This window comes from Epinephelus moara, chromosome 15 (genome assembly GCF_006386435.1).
Source record: "Epinephelus moara isolate mb chromosome 15, YSFRI_EMoa_1.0, whole genome shotgun sequence".
NCBI lineage: Eukaryota > Metazoa > Chordata > Actinopteri > Perciformes > Serranidae > Epinephelus > Epinephelus moara.
Window position 1 is genome coordinate 1,194,169 of NC_065520.1, and position 25,608 is coordinate 1,219,776.

The window sequence follows — 25,608 nt, forward strand, 5'->3', positions numbered from 1 at the left end:
TTTTGGGACTTGAGTCTCACTGAGGTGTGAGGTGAGACCTCCTGTGGAGATGGGTGTCACCTAGCTCTCTTTGTTTGAAGACAAAGAGCATGCAGAGGAAAAAGCCTTTAAATGCCCAGTGATGATTTTACCAAATGATAAATCATCTGTGGTCCTGTGAATCCCAACAACTTCCCGTTAAAGGGGTTTTTTTGGGGAGTTTTTCCTTATCCGCTGCGAGGGTCATAAGGACAGAGGGATGTCGTATGCTGTAAAGCCCTGTGAGACAAATTGTGATTTGTGATATTGGGCTTTATAAATAAAATTGATTGATTGAATTGATTTTTCTCAAGAAATGTACAGTTGACAAATTGACTTTTTTTTTTTTTCCTTCAACAACTAACACATGTGGTTGGGTTTAGGAAAAAAGAACAAGGTTTGGCTTTAGAATTTTGTTGGACACGAACACCTCTTCCCTGGGTGAAGGTCGGTGGTTGTTGGAACTATCCACCACCACTCCCGCCCTACTTGGACTTTTTGTCAACTTAAAAGGACAACTTTTTCCGTCTGTGTGTGATGCTGCAAGTCACTACCCAAGCACCTGATTCGATGACTTCGGAGTTAGAATGGGTTGACAATGCACGTAACAGGCATTGCGTCCCAGAACGTCAACAACCAATTCACCCAGGGTACCTTGCATGTCATATTTTGAGGTGGAAAGTCCATGACCAAACGTCAATATGTGATGAGGTCAGAGTGAGAATGTGTTGATCCGAAAGATACATACTACTGTTTATGTACACAAAAGTATGTTGAAAGACAGTTAGACAGTAGAAAGGTATATAGTGTGTAGTATGCAAATAGTCTTGCAAAGAACCCTTGAAGGACCCTTCAAAAAGGGTTCTTCAGATGAAAAAGGTTCTTAATGGACCATAGACCCACAGCCCTACAGGAGTTCTGAAGTCCTCCTTCATCCGGTGATGCACCCTTTGTATTTTAATGTGTTTCAGTGTCACTCTGTTCTCTTTAAACAATTTCCAAACTCTGGAGTAAGTGTGATAAAATGGCTACGAGTAAACAAGCGTGTAACGTAACGTATCAATCCAACCTCAAACTGTCAAGCTGCTGCTAAGCACTTTAGAGTAATACTCCTTATCGGATGAAAGTCCGATGTTTATGGATTTCAGTCTTTCAGGCTGAAGAGTTTTTGCTGGCATCCCAAAAAGAAAAATGACACTTTAATAAAAATCTTTACCCGGGCACTCCAAAATACTTTGGACATCCTTCAAATAGATTTCTACCAGTATTCAATTTAAGAGTGCATTTTAACTTTTTAATTTGTATAATATTGGCATGTTTGACTAGTTCTTTATATAATGCAAGAATTCTGCTGGAAAATATTATAAGTGCACCGTTATTTGCAGTGAATGTGTACAAAGACAAGGGCTTTATGTGATGTAAAAATGTAAACACCGATATAAAAGCTTAAGGGCACTGCAGTCTTATGATATAAGCGAGGGGAGTGCGGCTTAAAGATTGGATTAGTATTCTCTTTGTCTTGTGGAATATGTGAATGCTTCGGGGGAGCTGGAGAGGTGTTGTTTACTGCCTCTGAATCTGTTGCTTCAGCAGCCAAATTAACTCAGATAAACTTTCAGAAGGTGAGATACAGAACAGTAGCCTGTGGCGGTGAGAAAATATTGATCCAGCCTACATGTTTCAAATCCCATATCCCCGGATTCTCGAAAACGCAAAGTGTTTTAATTAGAGCTTCTTTTGCCACAAGGTTCACTTTCTCTCTGGCTTTCTGTTTGTCTCTCTGTGCTTTGACTCGCTGCCAGTCTCTGTTGTCTGCAGTCTCAGCTCTAAGTCAAGAACAAAGTCACCAACATGAGAGTCATTTGGGTTGTGACACGCGGTGACAACTTCCAATGTGGAGCGCAAGTCTTTTGGAAATTTGTTGTTTTGGCTCGGCACTCCGGCACACTGGATGTGAAATGAAACTGTGACTGTGAGCTTTAATTTAAGGGTTTTTTTCAGCCGTGCTAGAAAACAGTGCAGGAAAAGCAGCCTTACTGTATCATTGTCGTTGTTTCATTTCAAGTCCAGTGTCCTGGATTAAACAACCGAAATACTTGCATCACTGTCCAAATGCTGATGGACTGGTTAGGAGACTATCTTAAAGGAGCACTCCACCAATTTTACACATGAAGGTCAGCCTGAAAAACACTTGGGTTTTGGAGCTTAAAAGACATTTCAAAGGCACAGACTGTCTAATGAAAGAGCTGCATTATGGGAAATGTAGTATCATGCATTTTTTTGGACTTAGAATCTGGATATCTCAACTCCTGCTGCAAAGATTTTATCTTGTTTGTTTTAGTCTGTCTCTTGCAACTCCTCTTCATGGTAGTGGAACTGATGGGAACAACAGTTTTTGCTTGAGTGAGAGTTCTGTAGCTGGCAACTGTGAAACAGGCTGCAGTGTAACCACTCGGGTCATTCACGCACCCTTCATTTACGTTCAATAAAAGTGTTTGAATTCACCACTGACAGGCTCAAATTGTTATTGTAAGTGTCTAACAATATTACAGAAAGGATCCCTACAGAGATAGACTTTACTATTAAAATTATAAGATCCCTTTTGGTTTACCAGGTACAGTCCCAAAACTGCGTCGCCTATCCCACCAGACTCCACAGTAATTTTAATGTGTATAGAGCCAGCATATTTTCACATCTAACTGGATGAATTAAGGGTTTATTTCAACCAAACCAGAGTTGGTGATTGTTGGAACAGTGGGAAGACAAACCAAGCTGGCTTTTGTGATTTTTCTTTTTGTGTCTGTCGACATTAAATGATGTGTGCTTTACGATAATTTGATAACTGTTTCTTTAAAGGTTAAGGTATAAGATTTGGAGGGATTTAGTAGCGTCTTGCAGTGAGGACTGCAGATTGTTACCATCTGAAACTTCTCCTGCACAGTCCTTCAGTGCTCACATTACAAATCAGTGTTTTTATTTTTATTTTTTATTTTTTGACGCTGCTCATAGCAGATGGGCTTTTAACTAGGATGGCCAATGCGAAGACACGAATGGCCCTACCCAGAGCCAGTGTTTGGTTTGTCCCTTCTGGGCTACTGTAGGAACATGGTGGTGCAACATGGCAGACGGCACATTCTAAAGCCAAGTTCAGTCCAAAGATTTGTGATCAGACGAAACCATTTTATAACATTGCAGAGAAAAGTTGCAGCAGTGTGAACTGTTCGGTCTGAGCTTGACTCAAGCTGGCTGATGGTGTCACCTGCAACTCCGCTGGTCAGATCGCCAGTGGCTGGTTTTAAAGCACGTCACCTGTTTCTACAGTCAGTCAGCTTGTAGTGAAGTCCACTGGTCAAGTCAAAATGACCACAGACGGTGTGTTTGCTTGCTGTAGCAGGTGCTCCGAGCCCTCTGTTTCTGTCCTCACGTATGCCGGTATCAGACGGTGGGTCGCTGCTGCTGCTGCTGCTGCTGCTGCTCACACACACAGTCTCATTGACTGATCAATTAGTGTCTTCAGGTGATTATACACTTAAGAAAACATACCTATTATATTATATTCCATTTGTGCCAATAAGTCTTTCTAAATCCTACACACTAGACCTTTACATGGAGTCTTTTTGGTTTGGCGACAGTGATTTTGGGGCTGTTTCTGGCTCAACAAAATGACTCTTCTCTTTAACAAAAAGGTCTATCTCTGTAGGGATCCTTTCCATACTGTTGTCAAACACCTAGAATCCGACCCTTTCAGTGGCAAAAACAAACACTTTTAGTGGACAAACATCAACGGTGCGAACATGCCCAGAATGTTTACATTGCAGCCGCTTTTGCTGCTGCGGACTGCTGCAACCTCGCTCAATACTGGACCAATTTGAAAAATGATTGCTCGTATTAGTCACTTAGACACAACGACATGGGAAAATAGGGTCCAGGTAGAAAAATACCTATGCTACCCTTTATGAAGCAGCCTTATGTTGTGTACAAGCCTTAAAATGACAAAAGAAATCTGTTACTTTTCCTGAACCTCTTTGATTAGAGCTGGTCCCTGTTTAGTATGCACTCCTGTTACACAAGGAAAAGCTGTTGTAGAAGTGATGTTAGGACTCTGAAAAAGTCTACACTGATGGAATCCTGAGACTTCATGCTTTCAAACAACGTATAATTTGTCAAAGTTTAGTGAGTATTCAATTGGATACCACCCAAAATAAGATTTCAAACCCCCTCCCTGAATGTCAAGGGGTCAAAATAAACTTTTTCTTTTTTCAGCCTACAACATTAATAATGCATGAAGAATCAAAAAATATTCACCCTTTTTTCAAACATCTATGTAAGAATCTGGAAAAAACTCACTCCAGACTGCATTCGGCTCACTGTTTTGCAACACACTTGGAGCTTTTTTTAACTTTGAGGTGCTAGACTTCACCAGCCGGCCGTCTCTGAATGCTCACACCTTCATATTAATATCTGATCCTTCTTTTTAACTCACAGGCTACTGAACACCCATATGAGAGCCTTCTTAAGTAGGAAAGTTCATTCACTCTCACTCCTCCATCACTGATTACTCCTGGCAAGGTCTGACCTCCAGCTGTCAGCACTGATCCTACAGTGGATGTTCAGTTTGCTCAACCCCAGGATCACTTAAGGGCACAACTCTATTCAACTGTGCCCACTGGGAGCCTCTCTTTGCTGCACTGCCTTCATTTTCTCATTACTTTCAATTGAAAGTGGACCCCGCTTCTTGTTCCCAACTGAGTGGAGAGCTCGATGTGTTTCGGAGCTCAGAGAGAAACTATTTCAACGTATAGCTGAAAATACTCGCTTTCTGCTTCCCACGTGAATCTGTTTAGTACTGCAAGCTATGGAATAAGAGGTGCCCAGTGGACACAGGGCTGAAGCATCAGTATGGTAATGCTGACGCTTGCTGCCTTGAGCTGCAGCGTGGTACAATATAGTTGAAAAATGCACACTTAAATTCTGTACCTGTGGAACCAGAGATGTTGACACTAGAGGAGGCAGATGCAGGGCTGGAGGGCAATACAGAAGAAAACAAAAATGAATTCTGTAGTTTTTGGCCTAGAAAACACTTATAGATTGGTTCTGTCAAAAGATTAAAGTTCTTAACCACATAGGAAGCTGCAAAGCTTCTGATATTACAAACAAATCACAGAGTAAAGCTTTCTCCACCTGCTTTGCTGCACTGTAGATCCCCTTTTGCTCATTTATTTAAGTCTTTGAAACTTTTATTCCATTAAGTGTGTGTAAAAAACAAAAGTTTGTAAGGCTGAAAATGATTTGTTTTGGAGGAGATTTGGTGGATTCACGCTAATAATTGAGATCCTCCGCTGAGGATAGCGTGGAGTCCAGGCGTTGTGGATTAGGACTTATCTACGTGTTGGAAACTATCCAACTGGCTCCAGAGGAATTCATTGACCTTCGAGAGGTTTTCAAAGTAACCACAGCAAAAGTTTTTGGGGGGTGAGTGCGCTCTTGTTTGGTATAGCTTTACAGTACTGTTACATCCTCTATGTGGATGTACAGGAGGAGTGTAGCGAGGAAGATGACCTTCAACTGGAGGTCAGGGTTTGTCTCCGCAGACATACAACCTGAGGACATTTCCTTCAGTGAGACAAATACCTATCAGCTCCAGTGTTACCACTCTAAACCTGACCCAAAATTGCTAACAGTGTTTTCCCCCTTGTGTGTGTTGTGTGTCTGCGTGTGTGTTTCACTGCCTTAGCAGAATCCCTGTTCAGCGGCCTGGGGCTGGGGACGGTGGTGGGCCTGGGCCTGGGAGCACTGCTGCTGCTCCTCGTACTGGTGGACGTCAGCTGCTTCTTTCTGCGTCACTGCGGCCTGCTGATGTGCATCACACGCACGCTGTGCAGCAAGAAAACAGCCACCAGCGGCAAGGGCAAAGAAATCGAAGAGGGCAAGGCTGCCTACCTGTGAGTTCTTATTTTATATATTGTTTATGTTTTTTTCTGGACCTTTAACTGCTTCAAGTTTTGATTTATTTGGTAACAGTTGGGTTGTATCAGCTTGTCAGTCACAAGGTCATTCATGCTTGCAGAGGGAGCATCTGCTGTGGGTGTATCTTGATACCTGTGGGTTATATTTGGTCACTCTGGAAACTACTGTTTTTGTTGTTTAATGTTGTGCAACTATGAACCGACAGACCTGAATTGATCCATACAAGTCCATGCACAGACATTTGATCCAAGATGCTCTAAAACCAATTTTAGATGGACAAAAAAATATCAGAAATGTGTCAAGAATTTGAGTGTCACAATTTTCCAAGGTTAAACTTCATCTTTCAAGTAGATATAAATAACCAGCCCAGATACCGAAATGAAATGTAGGCATTGTGGTGTTTCTGCAAACCATGGGTACTTTACATTTGTCATATCAGTGTTTCTAAAGTGATATAGTAAATGAGCTGACTGTCACTGAAAGGTGGAGGGGATGGTTGATGAGACCTAGGCAAGATCCCTGCCAAGCTGCAGATGACTGTTCGAGATCAGCAAACAGTAAAAAATTGGGTGTTTTTGAGAAAGTCATTGCTGCATCTCTTTTTGAGGCTTCAAACATGGGTGTCTTTTAGCAACTCGTCAATGGGTTTCCAACAGGGATGGTGCCATTAAAGAGGTTTTTCATGGAGACATTGCTGCATTTCCTGCCAGTATAGTGCCACAAAAAGCAGTTGTTTTTATCAAGGCAACACTGCATTTCCTGCGGGGATATTTATTTATTTTTTTTGTTCTTTTCAACCTACTGATACATCACTGTGTTTCCTGCAGGGATAATGTCACGAAGAGCAGTTGTTTTTTTACTGAGACAACAGCAAAGATGCTTGTTTTTGAGGTAGTCATTGGCTTTTTAGCCATCCAACGTGGGTGACTTTTAGCAACTCGTCACTGTGTTTCCAATGGGGATAGTGCCACAAAAAGCAGTGCACAACACTGTATTTCCTGCAAGCATAGTGTTGCAAAAAAGCAGTTGTTTTTCCCTGAGACAACGCTGCATTTTCTGCGGGGCTAGTGCTACAAAAAGCGTTTGTATTTAACCAACACCTTGTTGAATTTCCTATCGGATAGTGCCAAAGAAGGCGTTGTTTTGTTTTGTTTTGTTTTTTGTTTTTCCAGCCTACTGAGTTATTGTTGCGTTTCCTGCAGGGATAACACCGCAAAGAGAAGTTGTTTTTCTACCGAGGCAATGCCAAAACTGGTTGTTTTTGAGGAAGTCATTGCTGCGTTTCCAGCAGCTTTTCAGCCATCAAAAGGATTTCTTTTAGCAGCTTGTCAATGTCTTTCCAGCAGGGATAGTGCCACACAAAGCAGCTGATTTTCATTAAGACATCAGTGCATTTCTTGCCAGGATAGTGGCACAAAAAGCAGTTGTCTCTAACTGAGATGTCATTGTGTCTCTTGCAGGGATAGTGCCACAAAAAGCATTTTTTTTCCTGTTGAGACATCGCTGCATTTCCTGCAGTGATACTGCTACAAAAAGCAGTTTAAGTTTTTATTAAGACAACGCGGTATTTAAAGACAAAGCATGATCTTTTCCTAACCATTACCAAGTTTCAGTGTATCTTCTACATAATATCGTACAAATGTGACGTATCCATGGTTTGCAGAGACGTAGAGTTTATTCTGGCAGTTGGGTTGAAATAGCACAGTGAAACTCTTCATGTCATGTGCAGCCTAGAATCCTCTTACTGTGAATGAGACAAGGTGACTCATTGTTACCATTTACTGTAGGTACACCTACAACAGCCGCCCAACCTACCTTTCAACCACAGTATGTCTTTGATTATGTCTTATTCATTTCCATCAGTGCATCTCATACATAAACGTGTCGTGGCTTCACCTTTGGAGTATCTCATTTGCATGCATTGTGTGAACATTCCTGAGGTGCATGTATGAAATCTCAACTCTGTGTGCTACCATTCTTCATGCTCTGGATTTATATAACTTATGCATGCAAATACACTGTAAGTGGCCCCACAAGAGACTCGTATCACTGCATGTATGTCCAAGAAGAGCAAACACATACTTTACCTTCTTTTTTCCCTCTCATCAGACAGTGTGCAGTTTAAAAGCCTGCCCTCCATGAAACTCATAGTACAATCGATTTTCGGATTTAGTCCCAGTGTTATTTTATGCAGGGTGCTAGGCAAACCAAGGTTCTGCGAGATAGCACCCACAGAGTCTGATTCATTGGCCTCAGCAGTGCCATTTTTGTGTTAAAATTGTCAGTGTGCCAGCCCAATGTCTGGGATGCAGAGAGAGGGCACTGAGAAAGTGAGGATGAGGAAGAGGAGGAGTGGGGGGGTTGACTTTTGCTGAGTCACTAAGCTCACAGTGCTGGAGGGCTGAGTGACTGCCTGCCTGCCTAGACAGCATGCAGAATGTGCCTGGGCTTTATGTTAGAGCGGCTACTGTAGCAGCAACTCACACAGGCATTTACAGGCTGCGTGAAGCTCTATGTTGTCACTACAACTTCTTTATGGCTGTATTAGAGTTGATAATTTAGGACAGTCACATCACAAATACAAAGCAGAGTTGCAGACATACAGTGCAGCGCTGACCTTCATATAAATTGCAGCAGAATGGTCGTGACAGGCAAAGGTGGTCGCTCTATATTTCTTTTACAATCTGGGTCTTATTATCAGAGTTTTGCCCATCATTCATTTTGTTTATGATTTTTCTCCAGCAGCTTTGTTGGTGAGATGCAGGTACACGGGGACTCATGGTTTAAAATGGAATTCAAGGGGCATGCGGATGAGGATCGTGTCGTAACATTATGTTCCCCAGATTGAAGGGACACTCCAGAAATTTAAAGTCCCCCTCTAGACATGTTTGAAAGTATACTAATAATAATATTTTGTTTGACATGGTTTTTCCAAGTAATAGTAATAGTAAAAAGCAGAAGCAGGAAGCAGATCTCCTCTACTCCCTCATTGAGAAATTCTGGATCTGGCGCCTCGGTCAGACCTAGACTCAGATGTGGAATCTATTGTGCACCAATATTATATAATATAACTAGCAGACGTATAAATTAGGTATGTGTAGTTAGCATCTTTTATTTAGGTTGTTTGTTAGCTTGTATTGGCAGTGGCTGATGCAGCTTTAGTGGTTTTTGAACATACAGTAATATCTGCCATGATGGGTTTTTTTAGTAGATAGTAAATGAAAAAGCCAAGTGTCTTTTTTGGCCGTATTTGTAGTCAAAACATTTTTTATTTATTTCCTTTTTTCCCCAAGACACTTCCAGCGGTGTTTATAGAGACAAAACTAGGTATTTTTAAAGAGAATTCAGGACATTACCTGCCATATTTGTAGTGAGTTTTTTTATTTATTTTTTTTCATTTATTTATTTCTTAAATGAGAGGTCAGGACATTTGTGGCTGTATTAGTAGCATTTCTTTATTTTATTGCTTTTTTTTACAAGAGGTCAGGGCATTTCCACCTGAGACTATAGCCACAAATCCAGGCATTTTTAGTAGGAGTTTGGGACATTACCATCCGTGTTTACAGTAATTTTTTATTTATTTTTTTTGAGAGAGGTCAGAATATATCTGGCCATATTTGTAGTGACAAAATAGGTATTTTTTAAGGTGAGGTAGGGACATTTTGGCATTATTTGTAGCAACAAAAAAGGTTGTTTGTTACAGATAGTTTGGGACATTTCCAGCTGTGTTTGTAGCCATGTATGTTTGAGCCTCACTCAGACCCAGACTCAGATGAGGAGTCGGCAACTAGCAGACATGTCAGTATGGTAAATTTAGTTAGTACCCAAAAATTCCACCAAACTGCCTTTCGGAATTATGACATACTAGTCCATACCCATTGAGTACAGCATACCATACCATGACTTAGTCATACCAGAAATTAGAAAAACAAAACAAAAACATTGGTCCACAGGGGGAGCCACAGCGATCGGTCGCATTTTAGCCATTTTTAAGCATTTTTCTGTTGTTATAGCGCCACCCAGTTGCCAATTAGAGTTCAATTTCTCCAGTCACCTTGAGGCGTCCTGTTTTACATATCTACCTAGTTTAGTAAAAATCGATATGGTGGTTAGGCCTAGATAAGAAATTAGCTCTCTAGCGCCCCCATTTTGTTTGATGGGGTCAATAATGGAGGGGTCCCCTCAGATTATGTGTGGTCATATGCCTACAAAGTTGCGTGGTGATCGGTGAAACCCTTGAGATGTTATACACCTTTATGTGATGAGCCACACCCTTCGCAATATTCATTGCCTTATAGAAGCTCAGTTTTAGTAAGTTTTCCAACTTTTGCCAAGAGGGAACTTTAGATATTGGTCCCTAGATTATGTTCACCCAGTTTCATGCAGATCAGTCAAACTTCCTAGGAAGAGATCGATTTGAAGTGTTTTTCAAAAAAATCAAAATGGCGGAAAATCTATATAACCGGAAGTTATAGGTTCTTGAGGCAAATTTGTTCCTCATGAGGAGAGGCATCTCTGTGCAAAGTTTCAAGTCTCTAAGACATACAGGGCATGAGATATGCCCATGCAAATTTTGCAATTTCAATCGGTTGCTATAGTGCCCCCCTTTGGCCAATTGATGTAATATTGCTTCATTGGCATCCTCCCATGACCCTCTACCACTGTGCCAAATTTCACATGGATTGACCAAGTCAATGAGGAGAAAAACGTGTCCAAGAAAACTGAGACTTGTTCATGTTCATGGGCCTCCCTGGAATCCCCTCCATGTGTAATATCTACCCAGTTTAATGGGCAAAATCAGTGGTATGCCCCTTTAATTGTTGAGCTTTGGGATTGCTGACATGTAGCTTACTTCCTGAATCATCTTTGATGTGTTGTCGTGTGTGCATTCCCAGTTTCTACAGTGCAATGAAGGATTATAGCTGACTCTACATGCACATTTCAGGCGCAATCCATTGCAACAGCGCTGTCGACATGTACCCAGAAGCCAGAATACTTGCTGATGCAACTGGTGTCTCTGCGTCTCCCGAGAAATTGGTTTCATAACTGATAGGAATGATGGTCGCGACTGCAAAAAAAAAGACCCTGGTTGTATAAAAATTGAGTTTTTCTTTTAGCAAGTGTGGAGAGAATGAAGTAATGCGGTAGCTGCCCAGCATCTATACCACTGAGAGTAATGAGATAACGCTTGAGATAATATAAAGCTCAGACACTCCTACTGAGTTTGTAAGATGTCAATAGTGCGAGTTTGAAGATGCTGAGTGGTAATAAGTTGTAAAGACCAGCAAACCTTGTGCAGCAATATCAATGATATCGATAAGAGCATACACAGTGATGAATAGCATGAGGTGAACTTTAAATTAGGAGGGTGATGAGTAGCACTGATGAAAGGCTGTTTGTATTGGGTGTGTTGTGGGGATATGAGCTGACGAGAGCGTGTGTGGGCTGGAAATTTGGAGGAGACAGGTGGTGCAGCTCTGACAGATTTTGAAGACACTTGTTTCTGGGTCAGCTGGATCATATACGGTCCTCTCCACATGTTTTCTCACCTCAATGTGGTGCTGAAGCTTAGCAGGGAGCGGCCAGCAGCCAAATACCCTCTCAGCAGTGCGGTTTTAACTTTGAGGCCGAGCTGGACCAGTGGACCAACAGATGATGGAGGGTGTCTTTCTATTATGAATCTGTCGAATTGCGCCAAGATCAGTCAGGACACGCTGGGCTTTGTAATTGCCTCAGGAAAAGTTGAAAGGTGTTCGCAGTGGCCCCATTGACTTCAAAAGTAAGTCCTCACTTCCAGTTTTTGAGTGTTAAGTGTAAGTTCTTGACTTTGTGCTGTGAAGTCAGTGGCCCCAGTGGACAGATGAAAAAGACTGGCGCATTTTGATTCTGGACAGGTGAGCTACGGTCTTTGCAGTACACAGTCATATCTAACTCCAGCACAGTCAACAGATGAAAATGTTGGCATTGTACATTTTTGCAAACCATGGATATGCTGCACTTGTTTCAAACATATGACAGTTCAGATTACATGTACTTGAGTTTCTCATCAGGAGTAGGAGGGGATGGTGTATGCCCAGGTGAGACAACTGCCAAGAAGCAGACAGCAGCAGACCACTGCTCAAGCCCACCACCTTCTAGCCGCCTTCGTATCGACAAAAATGGGTATTTTTCTACCGAGATGTCAGGGCATTTTCAGCCATTTTGGAGCAACAAAAGTGGTTACTTTTTAATTAGAGGTTGTGACATTTCCAGACAGGCTTATAGTGACAAAAGTGGGTCATTTTTTAGCTTTTTTTTACAGAGGTCAGGACATTTCCAGCCATGTTTGTCGCAACAAAAGCAAGTGTTTATAAACAAGAGGTCAGGACATTTCCAGACATATTTGCAGCGTCCAAAACAGGTATATTTTAACAAGAGTTTGGGACATCTCCAGCCGTGTTTGTAGGGTCAATAGCAAGTATTTTTGACAAGCTTTCAGGACATTTCCGGCTCTGTTCGTAGCCACAAACGGGTACTTTTTAATGTGAGTCAGGACATTCCCAGCTATTTTGTAGCGACAAAAGTGGATATTTTAGCAAGAGGTCAGGACATTTCCAGCCATGTTTGTCACAACAAAAGTGGGTCTTTTTAAACAAGAGGTCAGGACATTTCCAGGTATATTTGTAGCATTAAAATCAGGCATTTTTTCAACAAGAGTTTGGGACATTTCCAGCTGTGTTTGTGTCATTAAAAACAGGTATTTTATTAAGGAGAGTTTGGGGCCGTTCCAGCATCAAAAAAGGGTATTTTTTGAGTATTGGACATATACATCTGTTTTAACAGCATCAAAAATGTCTTCTTTTTTTTCTTTTTCTTTTTTTTTTTTTTTTTTTTTTACAAAAGTTTGGGATATTGCCAGACATGTTTGTAGCAACAAAAATTGGCATTTTTTAATGAGATGTCAGGGTTTTTCCAACCATTTTGGAGTGACAAAAGTGGTTACTTTTTTATGAAACGTCGGGACATTTTCAGCCAGGCTTATAGCAACAAAAGCAGGTATTTTTTGAATGTGGGTCAAGACATCTGCAGCTATTTTGTTGTGACAAAAGCGGTTATTTTTTAACGAGAATAGGACATTTTCAGCCATATTTGTCGCGACAAAAGCAGGTATTTTTAAACAAGAAGTCAGGACATTTCCGGTCATGTTTGAAGGTTCAAGCTGATTATTCTTTTAACAAGCCTTAATAGCTTATATTCAAGCAATTAAAAGTAAGACAATTCAACAAATAAATACAGGTTTTTCACCATCAAGTCTTTTGAGGTCTTACCGTCTACAATTTTGGCTCTGCACCCACTTTCTTCAGCAATGTCTCTCGGCATTTTTCTTTAGATTTACTGATGGCGATAGTCACAGTGGTAAATCCAGTCCCATCCTGTCAATCAGTGATCCAGGAATAGATTTGCACGCCAGTCTGTCCCTTCAGTCACCTCACAGCAAGCACCTCAGGGACAGCGTCATACAGAAGTCTCGACTTAAACACAGAACAAAATTTGCTATTACTGGAACAGTTTTGTGCTGATATTCAACTATCAGGTGACAAAAAGTTCATGTCGAACAAAGTCTCACTTCCCTTTCTGCTGCAAGTTGCATTTTTAAATACAGTTTCTAGTATAAACACCTAAAACAAATAGAGTCTGTTCATAATTTGACACAATGTGATACTGTGTTTTGGCACAGTGACAGTTTGCATGTTCAGGTGAGGCATGGGGGGGTTTGTGCTGACGTCAGGGAACAGTTTGCTGTTTACTCAGACTTCATTGTTAAGAAGTGAGGCTCAATGACAGACTTTTGAGTGTCTTTATACTCTGATGACTCATGGCAGGAAATAAAAAACACAACGTTAGATTGTAGTCAAGGCTCCTATTTCCTGCAGTGATTGAAAGATAAAAAAACATCTCTACAACAGTGCCAAACAATGAACAAAAATACATACTTTGAGTTGCAATTTGATTATTTTATTTTGACATTTGTCAGTGTACAGTGCTGGATTGTTTTCTGTCCACTAACAATGTGTGGTATGAAAAAATGAAAGAAACAGCTATTCACTCATCCACAACTGCCTCAGGTCTTAGAGATGAAAAAAGCTGCAGCCTCCAGGATTCATCTGTTTACTGTCTCAGTACACTTCACCCCCATTAATGTCACAGCCTGGAATCTTGAACTTTGGTAAACTCATTGCAAAGAGTCAGGATCCATGTCTGTGGTGTTGGTTTTGACTTGTGAATTTATTTGGTCAAAGTTGTAGTTCAGACTTCAGTTTTACTACTTTTTTTTTCACGATTCGAACCATTAGCTATCATCTGACAACAATAAAGCCTCTTGGGTGCGGGGGCCAATATTTCAAGCTGATCCGGTGTAGCCAGCGGATATGCAGGCCAAGACTTCTTTGTGCACCGGACATTTCGGCTAATCTCTATTAACAATGCATTCTCACTCCGACCTCGTCACATATTGACGTTTGGTCATGGACTGTCTACGTCCTCATACAACGTGCAAGGTACCCTGTGTGTGTTGGTTGTTGACATTCTGGGATGCCATGTCAAGTTCTGCCTGTTACATGCATTGTCTTCTTTTAAAATACACTTAAATTTTTCAGGAAATGTACTGTTTCCATACAGTCTATTTCAAAATAAATGCACTATGTTGGTACGGCACTGCAAATTGACATTTTTTTTCCTTCAACAACTAACACACATGGTTGGGTGTAGGAAAAAAGAACAGGGTTTGGCTTTACACCAGTGTCCTGGGTAGAGGTCAGTGTTTGTTGAATCCATTTACCACCCCTTCCACGCGCCCCACTCAGACCGTTGCTACCTTAACTTTCTTTCTTGTCTCACTGCATTTCACCTTGACACCACCAAATGCCGTGAAATTATAACAGCATGGCTTTTTTTGTCAGTGTCACTGCAAGTCACTGTGCAAGTGCCGGATTTCGACGACTTCGGAGTGAGACCGGGTTGCTATTAACAGCTATCTGCACATAAATGCACATTAATTAAAAAAAATAAAAATAGTGTTTATTGGCTATCATCATCGGCTGTCGTCTAACAGTCATCATTAATTCATTGTCAGACTGCTGATGGGTTCTGAGACTGCATCTCAGACAATGCATTCCGCTTCCCCCCACTGACTGTTAACCTGCCGTTTAAACATGATTGGTAATACTACTTGACTACACACAGAAACCAGACCTGTTCCAATATCAAAATATTGTCCCACCACTTTCAGATTCTGCATACATACCCAGAATCTGTTCAGAGAGGTTACATAATAATGATAATGATAACATGATAATAGCTAATGCTAGCTAGCCCCCTCCTTTGTCAAACCGTGACCAAGAGTGCAGGAGTTGTCGATAACTCTGAAAGTGCCAAAGTAACATGAATTAAAATAAATATCAAGTATGAATCAGTGTTAACATTAGCAAGGTAGGCTGACTAGCTTTGTCTTACTTGCTAGCTTCCACTCTCCAAGCGGAATACAAAATATAGCTTTGATTCTCTGACCGAAGATGATTGAACCTGACTGGCTGTAATTTCTAAAAATTTTCCCAGGCTTCAATCAGGTTGGGTTTGTTCTAGTTTCCCAGAAGTTTTTTTTATCAGGCTGGGGCCCAAAACTGCTGCCGTGGTTTGAGTTATGGTTGGGCTCAGAGAGAAACTATGGGATTCATGTCAGGCCTGATATTTAGAGCCCAATCATAGCTCTAATGTTGTGCAAATTTTCGCACTGCATTACTTACTCATACATGCAAATAACTTGCGTCATACACATGTGAAACCGCTAATTTGATGAATGAACTTCCACCGGTACGTTCTCGGTGCGATATGGCCATGGAGGACCTCAGTGCCGATTGGCTTTCACTGTGGAAATTGGTTGTTGAAGTTCAGATTTTTCAACTCTCACGATTAAGCGTATGACGAGATATCGCCGACTCACGTTATTCATGTACTTCACGTCATTGGCTTTGTGTCCGTTAAGTCTATCGCACCACCCGGCAGGAATTTGCATCTAAACGCGTCTTTATATGTAATTCACTCACACAAATTATTTTATTCACATCCGGTGTGAATACCACATAATACAAACTACGAACAGCATGACGTGTTGGACCAAATGTTGAATATAGAAAAGGGACAGATGTCTTGAATCCCACATTGAAAGGGAGAAGGGGGGTAATAATGTTTGTAAGTCAGTAAGTTTTACAGGGCTATGACGTGCTCTAGTGAAACAGTCTGTCTCCTAGCAACCCAGTGTATTATGTAGCTGTTCTTTTGATAATTATCTATTGATTGGTTTATGTGATGATTCCACTGGATGATGTTTAGTTCCCTTTTCATGGTGTATTACTGTAATATGAGTAGAAACATGTTCCTGTCACAAGATGAGGATAATTCTCACATACATACATTAAACATTTAGTTTTCGGATGTTGTGTTATAAAAAAATAAGGTAAAAATACAGTGCATTAATTAAAACTGATGGATTCTAACTACTTTGGCCAGTCATCCATGATTAGATGCCTGAATGTAATTACTGCTTTGTGCCGCAAAGCATTTCATTATGCAAGCAAGAGCATTTTTCCCCTCTTTGTCATGCTAGTAAAAAATACACTTCATTATAGCGGTACAGAGACTCTTGATTGTGCAAACTTTTTAGGAGACAAGACAGTTTGTGTTATTGACATAAAGGGAGCACTTAAATTTTAAATTCTGGAGCGTCAGACGTCTGACATTTAATTAAGAGTGATTTTGCAGTACCCCGTCTTAACACAGAGCAAACAAAAAGTCTGGAGAAGCTAAAAGGCTTTTGTGGGAGCACACCTGACTGTAAATGGAAAAAAAAAGACATACATCTTTTTGGCCTTGCAGTTTCTATACATTCTTCCCACAAAATGAAGTTGATTTCTGTAGCAGGTCAGGTAACAAGGTGTCAGATCCGCGACTGAACAGCCAAAACGTCCATCAGAAGCTTTGTCAAAGTGCCCTTGAGTAAGACTTTTCCTCCTATGCTCATTGTAAGAACCTGGATGCCAGCTATGACAAAAGATGCCCGCTGAAATAAATGAATGTAAATGTAAAGATTTAGTGTAAATAAACACCTCTGCTGGTTGTGGTTTAGACCCCGGGCCACCTAATTTATCTCTGTGAAAAGCAGGGTTTGTAGTCAGCCTTTATGGCCTGCCGTAGATGGCCTTGTGTTTAATTAACGTCAGCAGAGAGAAGAACAAGTCGCCCCCGCTGTGCTTTGGTGTCACTTAGAAGCTTACAGATTACAAACACACATCTGCATTCACACTCTGATATCTCCCCAGCCCAACATGAGGTGCACACAGCTGCTGGCTCTTGCAACATTATCAAAGGGGCTTGTCAAGACCCAGTAGCATTTCTGTTTGCTTTGTGTCCCAAACAATATTTTAAATGGAACTTCTGAGGGAGCATGTGTGTGCACAGAGCAACTCTTGCAGAAGAATTAGGGTCTATTACAGCAGCCCTATCGGCAGAAAAAATGTTTGCATTGTACGTTTCAGCAAACCATGGATACCTTATGTTTGTACCTTCACGGCACAGTGGTCCAGTGCTTAGCATTTTCGCCTCACAGTAAGAGGATTCCTGGTTCAAACCCATAATGGGGGGTTTGCATGTTCTCCCCATGTCAGCATGGGTTTTCTCCGGGTACTCTGGCTTCCTCCCACAGTCCAAAAACATGTAGGTTAACTGATGACTCTACATTGGCCGTAGGTGTGAATGTGAGCGGGAATGGTTGTCTGTCTCAATGTGTCAGCCCCGCGGTAGTCAGGCAACCTGTCCAGGTTGTACCCCGCCTCTCACCCAATGTCAGCTGGGATAGGCTCCAGCCCGCCCGCAAGCCCCAACAGGATAAGCAGTAACGGAAAAAGAATGAATGAATGAATGTACATTATTTTGTACAAATACATAAAAATACAGATACATTGAAACTTTGTTTTTCTCAACAGCACTGTGGTAAAGATGTGGTTAGGTTTAGGCACAAAAACCACTTGGTTATGTTTAGGAAAAGATCATGTTTTGCCTTAAAATGCCTGCTTTTGGTGGCACAAAAGCTGCTGGAAAAGCAGGGACAGGTTGGTGCAAAACATTAAGGTTTGGTGGCTTAAACAGCACTGGGAATTGGTGCTGGAAAATGCAGCTGAGAAACGCTTTTGGAGAAAACTATTGGGAAACGCTCTGATGTTTTTGACACCCAGATTTGGTGCCTCAAATGCTGCTGGGAAATACCACGTGGGGTCTAAGTGCACTCCATCCACCCTCCCCTCTACCACAGATGACAAAGTCAGCTCATTTATTATGTCACTGCAGGAACAACACTGTTTTAATCTGAAGTTGTTGAAAACCGCCGCTTGGTCAGTGACTTCCGGTGTCAGACACCAACAAAAAAGGCCGTCCTTTCACCTTGGCATGATACCCGGCCAGTGTCGTTATTATTTAATGGTGCCTGGCGGCGTCAGGAGGAAATACGGCAGAAGAACAACGAAAGTTAAGGCAGCAGAGGTCCGAGTAGGGCGGGCAGGAAGGTTGGTAGATGGGTCCAACAACCACCATCACCTGAGAAGCCAGTGTTCGCTTCCTGTAAAATTGTAAAGCCAAAGTTTAGTTTTTCCTAAACCCAACCACATGCTTTTGTTGCCTGAACCCAACCACGTGTGAGTGCTGGCAAAACGCAACCACGTGTGTTTTGAAGGGAAATAAAAGTCAATTCTCGGTTTTGCACCAAAGTAGTGCATTTAATATGAAATAGACTGTATGCAAACTGTACATTTCCTGTGAAAATGGAAATGTTTATTAAAAAAGGACAATGCATGTAACCTGCAGAAGTTGACTCAGCATCCCAGAACATCAACAACCAATGCACCCAGGGTACCTTGCACAACGTATCTCAACGTGGAATGTCCATGACCAAACAATATGTGACAAGGTCTGAGTAAGAATGTATTGTTAGAAACGTTGATATGAAACATGTGAGGCATGCAAATGTAATCATGGTTTGCAGCAAGATACAAAGACAACATTTTCTTCTGGTGACTGGGCTGATGACAGTATTTCCCTCAACATTTGAGGGAAAATCCACATCCTGATTACCTTTGACTTTGACCCATATTGCAGATTTATGATAATGTTATATCTACACAAACAAAGACCAAAGCCTGACTCTGTAAGTTATTTTTCAAGGACTGATTTGCCTCTTTTGTTGTTTGCTATCTTTTGTTTCAACTGGGAATTCACGTCAGGTGTGAGATATGAGCCTTACTGAAGTGTCTGTCAGTACACACTGCAACCTGCATCATGGTGTCTATGTCCTCACAACCAGCTGTGCTGTCAGCAGCAGGGGTGACAAACTGCCTGAGGAACATCAGATATTTACTGGACAAAAAATCATGTTGGCTTTATGAGAAGCATACAGGAACAAAAAGCATTGTTTTTCTTCATACTGATTTCCTGATGTTTGACTTATAAAATCCTCTCTGATCTGCCTTATTCGGCTGTTTCTTCCTTCTCCACTTGGTCCAACAGTGGCCTCAATTGCAACATCATGATAAAAATGCATCATCTAATCATCAAACTGCCTCGTCAAGAGAAAGCAGTGAAAATGAGTGCTGTCAGTGCATTCAGGCATTTAAAGCTGAGAGGGAGAGTTAGGACGGGGGGGAGAGATCACCTGTGACTTGCTACAGTAGCTCCTTTGGTGCTCCTCACTCTTGGCAGTGCTGCCAGCGATGTTAGCTGGCTAGTAGCCAGAGGACTCAGTGCCCAGCTTGGACAAAAGTATCTCCCCAATAAAACTCCCCAACCAAACCTCCCTCATTAAAGATGTAACTTTTGATGCCACTTCTTGTGGTCTCTGTTGTGTTTGTCAGGATGTGATTTTCTTGTTATTCTGACTTTTTCAGGCAGTTCTGAGAAATTTCCAAAGTTGGCTGCTGATTTCTATGTCACCAGCTTTTGTCCAAATCCTGTCATATTGCCAGCTTTAATTGTAACAAGGATTTGAGATGTAGTTTTAGTCTTGAGGGGGATTCACAATCGTGAGTCAGCTCTATGCAGACCCTACACCGTAGCATACGCATGTGGCCTACGCCATTATGAGCATTTATACTTGTGTGATTGTGTGTCTGCAGTTACACCTCTGAAACACTAGTTGGCGGCAGGGTTTCTGTGAAGTGCTGTAAAGTTTAGTTGATTCAAAACATACATTAAAGGGACATTGTGTAACATTTTCAGTTGTTTATTGGCAAAAATTGATGTCTGCATTCATAAATATGTCATCACTGGTGTACTATTACCTCCACCAATAATCTGACTTATTCTCGTAAAAGGAGAATTTCGGATTTGCTTGTACATTGTGCGAGTAAGTCGTCTGTGGGGTTCCATAATGTTTCGCCATCTTGAGAATACATCCTCCAGCAAGGGACATACAGCCCCGCCTTCGGCGTTTTCGTTGAGAGCCAGCCCAGCGCTGCGTGACTGAGGAGCTGAAGGAGAGGAGCAAGAGGCGCTTCGCTACTACCCCAGCACTACTGCAGCATAACAAAGTCCCACTCTTTGAGCATAATGCAGGATCATGCATATGCTGCATCATGGGAGACGGAATCCTCGTCGCCAAGAAAGCACAAATGGGAATAGAAAAAGCAATCGGTGCATGACCGGTGAATTAAAGAAATGAGGGTCCACATCGGGGTAGCCTTTCCCAGGTGGAGAGAGCTGCTGAAAGAGAATGGTAATGCAATCACCGGTCACGTTGCCTTTTTGACTCCCTTTTGCGCCTTCTTGGCGACGAGGATTCCGTCTCCCGTGATGCTGCATAATACATGATCCTGCATTATGCTCAAAGAGTGGGACTTTGTTATGCTGCAGTAGTGCCGGGGTAGTAGCGGCGCTGACAGCTAACAGCGGCTAACAGCTGTTAGCGGCGCAGTGTTGCGAGGAGAGGGATGAGGTGTGTGAGGTTGAGCCACTTGTCAGTTGTCAAAGGACAAGACGTGATTGGTTTGTTTCGATTTACACCCGCCCCAACAGTCCTACGTTGTAAACACAGCCAGCATGGTGAGGAGGGGGTTTGTCAACTTGCGTCCCGTGTGTCTGTGTAGGAGCCTGAATGAATACTCCATAAAGTATCGGATGACATGGTTTCATCAACGTTATCATAGCTTTTTGGTACACAGCGACTACCGTTGTTGCAATACGCGTTTGAAACAGTGAGGCGCTAGAGTGCGCTATCCGTTTGAATGCAATATATGATTTCAACGTTAGACGGGAGAAATTCCTACACACTGTGGCTTTAAACATGGCTTAATCGAGACAATTTCAAACACAAGTACACAAATCGGCTTCACTATAACTGGCAGCATTCACAGCCAAAGCACTTGTCTTTTGCTGGACCCATTTTCCCCACAATGCAGTTTAAATTTTAGTCTAATTTTAGTCAATGTCTTAGTCAGAATTTTCTCAGTTTCATTTTGGATTTTGCTGAAGGATATTTCTCTAAAAAATCCAGTGAAAAGTAAGCATACCTTGAACTATGTGTTTAGTTCTCTAGGCTGAGAATGTGACACTGACTCACCGTACCTCTTTCATATCATATAAAAATGAATTCCTGAAGTTTATTTAAAGAAAGAATGTAATTCATTATGTCCCTCACAGGTGGGATTTATTTTCAGCTGCATATACAATATGTACAACAATCCTTTATGGCCTCTGTCTACATTTCCCTTTTTTATATATTACTGAAGTCTGTTGCTAAAGCCAGCTTCATGTTTCACTCAATAGAATTCGTAAACAATGCAGTCGTACACAAGGCTGGACGAGCATTACCTGGGAAACATCACGTTTATTCACTTTACATGGAGCTAAAATGTATTCGGAATTATGTCAGATGTTTGCCAAATGTGTTAGTGTCTGTTCAGTCAGGAGCATTCTCGTCATAGATTTAATCATTAATTGCAACAAATGGAAATATAGTTGTGTTTGGCGCTGAAGGCTCCACTCTTGATGTGATGTTGACCCTGGAGTAGACAAGCAGCATGCCATGCCAAACCAGGGAGCACAATGCATTAAACTCCCTGGGTATACAAGAGTGGGCCCAAGCAAGACATTAAATACCATTTTGAGCCTTAGAGCCATGTTAGGACAGATGTAAATGGGCCGCCGTATGTGGAAATGGGCTGTGATTGGTGTGTGACTTATAGAAACAATCCAATCAGCTGTCTGTCAGCTGATTACTGCTGGGGCGTATGACTTCCGTGTCAGCGTATGACTTCCATGAGGCTTCATTTTTTGAAGAAATCATAAATCATCTTTTAGATAGATACTAGATACTATCTCTGCTACGTTCAACATAACAATATGTTAACAGGGCAAGGCAAGCTGATGCCCCAAGCAGGAAAAACAATCGTCCAATGAGAAAGATGCATAGAGACGGTGAGAATTTGTACTTGTACTTGCAGATGAATGATTGGTTTAAAGGGAAAACAACCAAAGCTTTGGGTTGACTATTGGGATTTAACTTAGTTTTTCCGCCCAAACAGAGCCAACTATTTTGTCTTGTCTTTTTCGTCAATTATGAACAGAGAGTTCGCCATAATTTTCATGGGGTCCATAAAATTTGTCTTAAAACAAAAGGATGTCAAGAAATACTTTACACTGACATAACATTTTGAAAAGCTGGACATATTCCTGTGTTTGCTTTAAAGCGGAAACATTTTGAACACTGACATCCCCCGAGCATCGCGGTCGCAAAGACAACCTGATCACGTTCCATTTTCCTCTGAGCTACTGGGTTCTTTTTTTTATTTTTTTGACACATACAGTTTCCACCATCTGCCTTTTCCTCCACTAGAGACAGTAACTGCAAAGAACTTACATTGATACTCATTGGTAACTGAGAATAGCTAAGGATAGCTATCAAGAAAAACATCATTATATTCTGCATCATTAATATTTGCCAAGGAAACTCATGTAGTTCAGTCCTCTAAGCCAAACAGCAACAGTTGTGATTGTTAAGTCCAACGCCCCACCCCCGTGTTCCGATTGGTTTGAAATTTGGCAGTGTTGGTCCAAGACATCATCCACTCCACCAGTCAACATTTGATTCGGTATTGTCTTTTTGGAAATTGAGACGAAGTAGGTGTGTTTGCTTGCATGACAAAATACACAAAAATAACAGATTTGCATGACAGAGCACAGCATAAAGCAAGACCAAGATGGCAAAATGTCAGAGCACAGCTGAAGAAGCACTGACTGCTGACTGCTGAGTTAGGCGAACCCAAAATTGTTCTTGGTCTTTAGGGGTTAAGCAATGGTTGACGCACTTCCTTTGTGCCGTAAATTGAGCCTTCATATCCTTGGAAGATTGTTTATGGTGGCAGACAGAAATACATCATGAAAGCGACACTTATAAGGAACCAATATAAATGCCAATGATGTCATTAACCCATAGCCATTACAATGTGCAATCAACGCTCATAATGAAATGCTATTGCAAAAAACCTGTCCATTACCACGTTAAATTAAGTTCCAATGACTAATTAAAATAGTTAGGCCAATTAGCTACAGCAAGAAAAATCTTGAGCATCAACTATGATTCAATTATTTTATTTCCTTTATTCTTCATAGCTCTATATGCCCAAAGTGGAACACTGCAGTCAATAAGTTAACAAGATGTGGAAGATTTGTGTGATTTGAGCAGCTGCCTGTGGCGATTCCGATTCCTTTAACACACCAGAGGACGCTTGGAGTGTAAAGATGCAGGAGGTCGTCGAGTGATGTACATCATATACCTCCTCAAGTCGGCATTACATTGGATTAAATGGAATTATATCTGTTTAGTGAAACAGATAAGTAATGTGTTACACAGCAGACAGGAAAGTAAAGAGTGTTGCATTCAGGTTATTGACGCTTGAACAGTTCCTTCCCCAGTGTATCAACTTTTTAATGACAAAATGTATTGATATACTGCCTCAGTAAATGCATTGGTGGTTCCCTCGATTTGGCTTCCACACTCAAGAAAGCGGAAACAGTGAGCGGGCAGGACCGTCCATATGTTGAGAAAACCTCCCCATCTGAACATAAGTCCAATCTGGGTTTGCATGAAGCTAATGAGACATGAAATTGGCTCCACTGTGCAGAAACTCCACCAATCAACCAAGGGGGAACCCCCTCTGGCCAATTGCAATATTTGGGCTTATTAGGTACAGCATCACGCAGGGCTACTGTTTTACATTCATGATCTCACTGAAGAGCTCCCCTGGAGTTGGTTAACATGACTATTTGGGGGTGATTTTGTGATGATGTGTCTTTTGAAATGGACGATACAATGTTTATTTCATAAAATATCCAATATCGTGAGAAACATTCAGACCACTAAAACTTTCCACTGTGGCAACATTGGGGGACCTGTTTAAACAATCTAAAGTGCGCTGTCTAAAGTGCACTTGCAAGTGCATTTAAGGTTTGCCCAAGTCCATGTTTGCTGGTTAAATGGTGCATAATCTGGGCACAATTCAAGGTGCAAGGGACAAAGCAGTTGTATTTAGTCCCTTAATTATTCATAGGTGTTTTGGGCATGACATGAACTTAACCAAACAGAGGGTGTTTCTCAAAGTCAAGTAAGGTTCCTCAAGTGGCCAAATTTGAAGGATGCTACATCATAGACCCCCGCCGAAGGACTGTTCCAATGTCAAGGATCCTTCCTAGTTTCACAAAGGACTAAGTCCTTCTTTCAGAGAAATTCTAAAAGTTTTTAAATGAATCATTCACAGCATGGATGGAGCGTTAAGGGTCCCCCTCCCTTCCTCCCCCAACTATTCACATGATAACGACATGATACCTGCTTTCATTCTGTCAGTTTCAATAAGTGGATTTTTTGGGGGGGAATTGCAGCGAGAGCGGCCAGAATAGACATATAAGAATATCCTGCAGGTCAAAGCATCAAGCAACTTATTTTAGTGGATTACTCGGCGGTATAATGTGAAATCGGCACGGTCAGCTGTTTCAGAGCAGCGCAGCTCATCAGATCAGATCCGCTATTTATATTGTTGTAACAGAGTATGTGGTGACACTAGGGTTGGGTACCGAAACTCGGTACTTTTTGTACTTGGTACCGATTCACGTCGGTACTACCGAGTACCGATTCACTTAAAATGAAACGGTGCCAAATTTCGGTACCTGAGGTGGAGGCGGAGCGAGAGCTCATGACTGCACCTCAGACTCAGCAACAATGGCGACAAAAACAATGTGCAGACAAAAGTTAACGTGCAGCACTGTTCCTAAATGTTCTCAATAAAATGTTGAAACTGAGAAGTTTAGACTATGGGCCCAAACGATGCATAGTGCGTCCAAATTCACACCCGTTCTCTGTGGATTNTGTTCCTAAATGTTCTCAATAAAATGTTGAAACTGAGAAGTTTAGACTATGGGCCCAAACGATGCATAGTGCGTCCAAATTCACACCCGTTCTCTGTGGATTTTCTCCGCGACCGTGCGTCATAGCGAGAAGCCACGCATATCAGCGGAAACAGCAGAATTGTAGCTTTCCGACAAGGCCAAGCA

At 41.6% G+C, this 25,608-nt stretch overlaps 1 protein-coding gene across 1 annotated transcript in view; it reads left to right on the plus strand.

Annotated features, from left to right (window-relative positions):
- LOC126401818 (neural cell adhesion molecule 2-like) overlaps nucleotides 1-25,608 on the plus strand; it is a 532,851-nt gene that overhangs the window by 495,751 nt on the left and 11,492 nt on the right. The window contains exon 16 of the mRNA XM_050063330.1: nucleotides 5,753-5,960. Within this exon, the coding sequence (XP_049919287.1) occupies nucleotides 5,753-5,960 (208 nt within the window). The remainder of the gene's footprint in view (nucleotides 1-5,752; nucleotides 5,961-25,608) is intronic.